This window comes from Mastacembelus armatus, chromosome 4 (assembly GCF_900324485.2).
Source record: "Mastacembelus armatus chromosome 4, fMasArm1.2, whole genome shotgun sequence".
In the NCBI taxonomy this organism is placed as follows: Eukaryota; Metazoa; Chordata; class Actinopteri; order Synbranchiformes; family Mastacembelidae; genus Mastacembelus; species Mastacembelus armatus.
This window is the reverse complement of record NC_046636.1, coordinates 3,451,600-3,460,014: the sequence shown is the minus strand read 5'-3', so window position 1 is coordinate 3,460,014 and position 8,415 is coordinate 3,451,600. Positions and strand designations below refer to the sequence as shown.

The following is an 8,415-nucleotide window of genomic DNA, read 5'->3' as shown; positions in this document are numbered from 1 at the left end:
ACTAATCAATAACCTTAACATCTCTTATGTTGGAATGACTGTAAGGTAAATAAACAATAAACAAAGCTTCTCATTACTTCTGTTAAATAGTACAGTATTTCATTATGTTGTGTGGAAAAACTCATTTCTGGCAGTGATTTCATAAGAAACTGAAAGTCTAGGTCTTCCTGTTTTTAAAAGAGTGCACATCACTTAACATCTTAATTTTCAAGTTAACAGAAAAAAAGATGCCAAGAAAGTGTAAAGGCACTTATACACCTTCTCACTTCATAGGATGGCGTGTAATGTATCTCCAAACCAGTGAAAAAAGCCTTCGGGCCACCAAAACATGACACAGAGTGTGATAAAGCTGCTTTCAAACATAGAATAGACAACCATTATGCAAATATCCTATTCATTTTTTAATGCAATGTTGTTTAAACAAACCAGAGGACTGAAAACAGAGCACAAAGCACTAAAAGCTGCAAAAAAGCCCTGAGTGAGTTGAAACTAAACTGTAGTGTTGTGTGATCCTAAAAAAGTTCACTTACTCCCAAGTAGGAAATTTAAATAATTTAATATTATTCAAATCTCTAACATTTTAACAAGCATTTTAACACTGCAACAAACTTTGTACTCAAATGGTGACAACTAACAATAAATAACACCATGTTTAACATTTAAGTTAACTTAAACTCCCTAAGAACACATTCAAACACGCTTTAGAAAGCAGTAACAAGGCTTATTGTTAGGGTACACATGCAAAGTGAAAATTTCTATTTCTATTATGTTTCCACTCAAATTGTTTATTACACAGAATCAAAACTCTTGACACTTCAGTGCTGTAGGAATTTGGGTTAGACCTTGGCCAGCAGTAATGAGGAATTAAATTAGATGTCACTTGCTGTAAATCGGTAGCTCTTAGTTGCTGCTGTGCAGAATTTGGTTCAGATTCTACACAAAATGATTCATTGATTCATTTGTTGTCATTAAAACATAATTACCTTGTGTTTTTATTGAAAAAAAAACAAAACACTTATTTGCTGTTTGACCATGATCAACCTCAAAAAAAAAGATTGACACCTTAAGCAGCCTAAATCTAAATTAAATATCAGAATCAGTTTTTTTTAACCCCCATATTGTTCTAATCTACAAAAAGAAGAGAGATAAAGAGAAAACCTCCTTTTAAAATATCCCAGAATAGCTCTTGCAGAACTAAGCGGCCTTCTGCAACCTTTTACTAAGGATGGCATATCACTATTGAGTCTTCTCCCTTCTATGGATTTGTTGTCCTAAGGCTGTCATTCGATAATTGGCCAACGCTTTTAGGTGACAGCTTATTCTGTGTAAGTGGCCGTTAAATGCTACAGCTAAATACTCCCTTACACACACACTGACACACACACACACACAACTAATCAAATGTGACTGTTGCATCTTACATCCTCTATCTTAATCTGCACAGGAAACACCTCTGCAAAAAAGGCCGGAGGAGGTCTGTTGCATGGTTTGCTTACGCAGCTCCATAGTCAGAGCAGACGTCCTGATGAGTCAAAGTTAAGCTGCTGAGTTCACCTCTATGTTCGGTGTGAAAACATGCTACAGGGGTCATTGTCAGAGGCCAGCCACGTTTCTTCTTGATACACAGTCTTCAGCCGTGTGACGCTCAGTGTCGGGATCCTCCCACGATGGGACAAAGGCACAGTTTATTTCTGGGTCTAGTGAGGACGGCAAGGTTTGAGGCCTCTGTATGTGTCCATGTGCTTTGTGGGTCCACCTTACTCCCTCCCAAAGGAGCGCAAACATTCCAGTTATGGGTTGAAGGTCCTTTCTCTCTCCCCTTGCCTGTTTTTATCCCTTCGTGGCATCAGCTGCAAGGTTTTCCAGGAGAGTTCTATAAACGTCTGAGCGGAGGAACCGCGGATATGAGTCTCTTTCCATCAACCCGTAAACTATCTTCTGTGCATCATCAAAGCAGTGCATGGTGGGAGTCTTGACGTTCCTTTTGATCTGCTCTCGGGTGTGATAGTCGATGTTGATCTGGAATGAGGCACACAGACAGGAATGAGGGGATTTGACCCAAGAGTGAGGGATGTGAACAGGCACTTTTCATTTTTTACTTTATACTTGTCAGTGCTTCATTGTTAAATTGAATAAACTATGTAAAGATGATTGCACAGACACAGTCACAGACAGCATGTCTGTGTGCAAATGTAAAGACATTTCTCATTTGGATTTACCTCCTTAGGAGATTCTGCTTTGATGAACTGCTCGTATATCTTCTTGGCTCTTGAGGACATTCTGAATGAAGACTTGATCTTCTTGTAGTCCTCACAGGTGAGCCAGAACTCAATATTCTCATCGCTGTACTCAGATTTGAGAAAGTTGCGAAAGGTAGCCAGTCCATCTAAGGGACCCATAGAAAACACAGCATGCATGAAGCACAGATAACACCCCCATTTTTTACAAACCAGTTATCCTCTTTAAACTCTGATTCTCAAGAATATTTGACCGTTCTTGCAGTATTCTTGTCCTCGGGGAAATAGCAACTTACATTTAGACTCTAGAAGCCTTTCCAGTGACTGTGACCATTGTTGGGTATCTTCTAAACTTAGCCTGCTGGGAGAGAATGCAAGTTAGATTACTTAACCAGAATCAAATTGGGGTAAAATAAATCCAGAATAAACTGGGAGGGCTGCGTGGACACAAACACAGACTAATCAAGAAAGCATAGCAGATGTGCTTTTCAAAACCACACAAAAATGTCAAACGATGGGATTTCTTGGTGTGCGTGTGCTGTGCCAAAGCAAACATGGTGTCTCTAGTTGATTTGGATCCTTACATAATGCCATAGATGGAACTGATTGAAGCAGGCTGGCTATTTTAAAACTGAAATGTATGCAAAACACTCCATAAGTCTTCTTACCTCTCAGAGCTTGACGAGTGTGAGAACATGCACTGGAGTCGGCACATAAAGTTCTTTCCACTGTGTAGAGATAAGCAATACATGAATATATTCTTGTTTGATTTATGATCTTTAGCTTTGAGTGAACCTGTCAAAGCATTTTGCCCATGTTAGCAATAACAGAAGAAAGCATGTGCTGGAGTGAAGTTAAAACCGTTTGCTTTAAACTGTTTTCATAAATGCTCTTGTGCTGAAAGGTTTGTTTGTGAGAACTTAAGAAGAAGAAAAAAAAAAACATCCCCTTGTGGATACATCATCCATCATGAAATAAATACATGAAGTAAAAATAATTTCATTAAATACACAGTGAACATATTTACTGGAAGCTCCAGCTCGAGCAAAGTTTCACTCACATGTTCTTGTTTCTCTTCCTGTCATCACTGTCCATGATGAAGCGCTGAGTGTTAAGTGGTTCGATGATTAGGCTGGGCATTGTTTTAAGTCCACACTCTCAGGCTCTCGGTCCTGGTCATGCTGTGGCTGAGACACTTAGGAGGGTTTCCCTGCAATACCGCTTTATATACCAAGGTTTCCTGTGGCTTAGTGTGGGGCTGCTGGCATACATCAGCAGCTCAGCCCAGACTGAAGAGGAAGCACCCTTTCCTCCTCCTCCTCCTCCTCCTTCTCCTGTTCCTCCTCTCCTCCTCCTCACTGTTAGAAACAACACATACTCACACTACTGCATTTATGCCTCCCTCCTCTTGATGCTGTACTCCCTATTATGCCTCTTCTTCCTTTCAATTCTTTTCACTATTGCAGATCCTTCCCTCCTCCTAACTGGATGAGACAAACAGTCAGCCGTCGCTGAAAGCATGCTGTGTTCACATTATTTTTAGTCAGGCACCACAGATGCAAATGACAGCAACAGTGACTGGGATAGGCAAATTGTGACCTATGATGCTGTGTGTTTTGGTAGTCCTCTCAAATGATACTGAAAAGTGAACAGAAGACAAATGGATTTTCTTTGGTTTTCTATCTTTGCCAAAAAGAAAAACATAAACCTAAACATTTATTGATCCCACAAAGGGAAAGTCATGCAACATGATTTGTGAGAAAGAGGAAACAACAAATTTATTGCAACAGAGACTCAGGCAAGGCAAAAGGAACTTAGAAAGATTATCACAATGTTACATCATGGCCACTCTGCTTTCACCCGCAAAGTTATTACCATATCATCAAAAATCTACCCACATGGTAAAACTGTAGACAGAAGTCATTTTATGAAGGGTAGAAAATGAAAACTCTCAGAAAAGCCTTGGAAAATGTTTTATTAACCATCACAACATCAAGGAGTGAAGTTACTGAACAAAAACACCAGGGGATTTATTCAGTATTATAGGAAATGACATAAACAGGATTTCCTGAAAAAATATCTGTACACTCATACTGAAATCTAGACCATAAGACTAATTTGTTTCAAACTGAAGAAACTGCATCATCAAATCACGTAAGAGAGAGATGGCCAAGGAGTATCGAACAGGGATCCCACTGCAAATGTCAGCACTGGCTGGTACATGGATGATGGACCAGACACTTTACATTTCAGCTCGTTAGTCATTCTTGGAACAGTGAACAGAAGTGTGAAGAATTTTTTTTAAAAACCTGAGAGAGAAGTTCAAACCCAGCCACCTCTCACACCTCTGCACACCTAGCCAGCTAGCTGCTGGGTGCAGTGCTGTGAATGTTTAGTGATTATTAGATGTCAGAACAAATGTCAAAACCAGCCCCCATTCCCAAGTTGAAAGACAGGAAAGGTGTCGGGAGATATCAGACAATTACTCAGATCACCACTGAAACAACTGAGCATCCACCAAACAACCAAACGAGCCATCTCCAAGTACAAAAGCACTAATATTAGAAATACTAACCCTGTTTTTGCAAAACTGAAAGCCATACTGTTCAAATCAGCTCAGGATTGCCACACTGGTATTCCTAAAGAGGTACTTTCCCTGGGTGTAAACATCATATATAACCCTTCAACATCCCCACTAAGAAAAAACAATGTTTTTTTTTAATCTCCATAGGGCAATAACAATCAGTAAAAACAACAACAAAAAGTTTTTTATTATTTTTTCTATTTTTAGACCCCACAGTCTGTTTGTATGGGTCCTGTGTTCAACACATTTTCTCAACAAGAATGTGCTCTATCAAATGGTTGATCTGAATGTTAAAGGGATAAAGCTGCTTTGTTAAGTTGAAGAAAGACATCTTAAGCCCCTCAGGCTGTGATTAGAAGTGTGACTGGACAGTGTCTCACCATCTGCATCTGACTTTAGGTGTACCAAAGAATAGATGCTACAGTATTATTCTGGTTGTTCGTGGCCACTTAACGCAGCATTTGTTTTCAAAGTGAGAGCCACTTTTGATTGACAAGCAAGGGATTATGTAGGCAGACAACACCAGACAAGAATGCTGTCACCGTCTGCCTTCGATGGATAATATTAGGTTTTATGAATAAATTAGAACATTTATCAGCACAACCATGTGGATCTGATGAAAATAATTCACACTCAGACAGTTTCTAGGTCAGTGCTTAAAGCTATCCAACATCTGACTTGTACCTGATTTAAATCCATCCATCCATCATCTGTACCCCCTTAGTCCTAACCAGGGTCCCAGGGATCTGCTGGAGTCTATCCCAGCTCTCTTTGGGTGAAAGGCAGGGGTCCACCCTGGACAGGTCCCCAGTCCATCACAGGGCCACATAGAGACAAACAACCTCACACACTCACACTCACTCCTATGGGCAATTTAGAGTCACCAATCAACCTGACATACATGTTTTTGGACTGAGGGAGGAAACCAGAGTACCTGGAGAAAACCCACACAAGCACAGGGAGAACATGCAAACTCCACACAGAAAGGCCCCTGCTGGGTTTCAAACAAGGAACCTTCTTGCTGTGAGGCAACAGTGTTGACTGATTTGAACATATACACAAAAAGCTATTTGGCTTTCCAGAGTAAGAAAAGTGAATTCAGTTTAGTGCTACCAATTTAGTTTCCATTCTCTTAAATGACCTCACCAATAAAAGTTATAGATTTAGAGAACAGGAAGAGAATTTTGAAAGGAAAAGAAGAAGAAAGGAAAAGGACTGAGGAGCACCATGAGGTGGGAGCTCCTGTGAGTTTTGCTTTTGAACTCACCACCTGTTGCCACAGGCCGCCCTGTAACAATATGCCCTTTAGCTTGGCTTAACTCCTGCTTTCATTTTGCCCAAACATGGTTACAAGTATTGAAGCATTACGAAGAATCACCAAACACTGCACTGAAAGCTGTCCTTTCAGCTGCACGTGTTCCCAGCACTCACCATCTTTACATTTTATTCTGTGTCTGCACTCAAAGTATGGATGGACACAACAGTGCATACACAATAACACGCAGTACAAAAGTCTGTAGCATCAAGATCTGGTCGTGAAGTTCCCCAAGTCCGACTGTCTTGACTAACAACGTGCCATCAACAGTACTCACTTCCTTGCCGTTACCATGGTAACGGTGCTGGGCTTTGAAAAAACAGTGGCAGATTGTGTGTGAAGCGCAGTGCGCCATGTGATGCAGGGAGATGTGAGACCTATGTCATTTAACAGGAACACCCCCTGACACGCCAGTGAGCTCAGAGTCACTGACGTTTGACACTGAAATAGCTGACCTGCTCCAAATATTAAAAAGCCAACAAAGCTGTTTATTTATTCATATACCAGTTTCAGCCCACAGACCAATCCCAAATTACAGTAATAATGTACAACTGTGAATGCAATTTGTAAGAAGTGTTAATGCCTAGATTACATCATTCAACAATGAGCTTTGTTAAAAAACACAAATGTCACATAAAATACACAAAAGGCTTACTGACAACAGATTTAATATGCAGTCTTACAACACATTATCTGCTTGTACCAACTATAGTGCCACTATAGTGCAGCTGCTTGCTCACAAACAAAACAACAAAACCAGCAAAAAAAACCTCCTCCATGTGCAGGAACTAATAGAAAGTGAACAAAACAGTCCTGTCAAAAGACCATCACCAGCAGAACCTACAGGCCCTGTCCATCTACAGGCCTATATAGACTATCAGCTGATCGGCAAAGACCAATCAGCAGAGGAGAAGCCAGGACCACAAGGTGATCCACATGAACTCATTAACCACCTGGGTCTGATCACACAAATCACAAAACATGCAGGAAGGGCTGGAATATTCACACTGAGTAATTGTCATTATACAACCTGCAAACCTAACATGCACTCATTTATACATATACATATATACATACTACACACAAGGACAAAAAAACAAAAAAACAAAAGGACAACAGTAACCTGTCAAAACAGGGATAATTCACATATATTTTATATTTTGGTCTGTGGATTTTTATCTGTTGCCGCCTCTTTGTGCTTTTAAAATCCGCTGAACGGCAAAGAATGATGAAGTTGAGACTGAATGTCCAGCTTCTTTGAAATATCTCACAAATAATTTCTGTATGTCCTCCAAGACGCATGATTTACCAGGCCTCCTTGTTTTAACAAGTACTGGAGCTCACATGGGCAATGGGCGAAGGTAAATAACTCCCACAGATTTGTGGGTGATAATTTACTGTACGAGAATGAGACGGGCTGAACATTTTGTCTACATGTCTCTGTGTGCAGACAGAGAGACTAGAAAAGACTGCAGGTACTGTACAAGATAATCCCTGACATTCCTTAGTTAGTTAAAGAACAGTTCCTTACAGATAGGGTCTCCTCTAAGAACATCCAAGTGTTTCTCAACAATTCCCTTAATATCTTTGCTAAAAGGTGAGCAGTTACATACATGCAAATACATGTAAATAACTAGTGACTAGTGTCCGTCTTTCAGTTTAACGTCTAAACATTTACAGAACCTGGGTGAGGTTAGGAAAAGATAGTGATCAAGGTTAATGTTGGAAAATTCAACAGTGACTTGAAACAGGAACCATATTTTTTTAGTTTATTAACAAACCACAATCTCAGGTCACTCTCAGGATTCAAACCATCGTCTGTAATGTCAAAGTCCAGACGATCTAGTCACAGAAGCAAAGTATATTTATATGAATATGCTACAGGTTCATATCCACAGTAAAGACAAATGAGATCGTTCTGGTTAGAGGACCTGTTGGTCTTGATTGTGTTGACCTTTGAAGGGTTAGAAACACTTTGTCATCCAGGGGCATCAAACACTAACGCTTTGGCAGGTACCCTTTGACCTCACATAGATACGAGGTTTCAACTTCATGGTTAAGTGCAAAGGTTTAGGAAAAAAAAAATCTACATGGTGATGTTTAAAAATAAAAACTAGCTGGTCAAATTTAGGTAGAAAACAAACTTCTTGTGCGTCTCATGTTTCACATCTGTGCCTCCAAAGTCCCTTCACATAGTGCGAACAGGCTGGAGAGCAGTGAGGAGGAAGCTACTGCAGCACATTTGTTGTGTTGTACATTTAACTTTGAACTTTTCATGG

The 8,415-nt window shown here is 40.1% G+C and overlaps 1 protein-coding gene across 2 annotated transcripts; it reads right to left on the bottom strand.

Moving 5' to 3' along the window:
* Positions 1 to 388: 388 nt before the first annotated feature.
* LOC113139988 (regulator of G-protein signaling 21-like) lies at positions 389 to 3,547 on the bottom strand. Of its 2 annotated transcripts, none has more exons than XM_026323672.2 (5): positions 3,298 to 3,547; positions 2,906 to 2,965; positions 2,534 to 2,595; positions 2,220 to 2,386; positions 389 to 2,019 (listed from the first exon to the last, which is right to left on the bottom strand). In XM_026323672.2, exons 1-5 carry the CDS (start codon positions 3,375 to 3,377, stop codon positions 1,831 to 1,833), a joined length of 558 nt encoding a protein of 185 aa, XP_026179457.1. In that variant the 5' UTR covers positions 3,378 to 3,547; the 3' UTR covers positions 389 to 1,830. The 2 variants fall into 2 exon arrangements, with proteins under 2 accessions (XP_026179457.1, XP_026179456.1); XM_026323671.2 differs by having other exon boundaries at positions 2,534 to 2,598; positions 3,298 to 3,544.
* Positions 3,548 to 8,415: the final 4,868 nt, after the last annotated feature.

Coding starts and splice junctions, on each gene's coding strand:
- LOC113139988 (XM_026323671.2), bottom strand. CDS start 3,377: ATGCCCAGCCTAATCATCGAACCACTTAACACTCAGCGCTTCATCATG. Junction 2,966..3,297: donor AGGAAGAGAAACAAGAACAT/GTGAGTGAAACT, acceptor ATCTCTACACAG/TGGAAAGAACTTTATGTGCC. Junction 2,599..2,905: donor CACTCGTCAAGCTCTGAGAG/GTAAGAAGACTT, acceptor ATTCTCTCCCAG/CAGGCTAAGTTTAGAAGATA.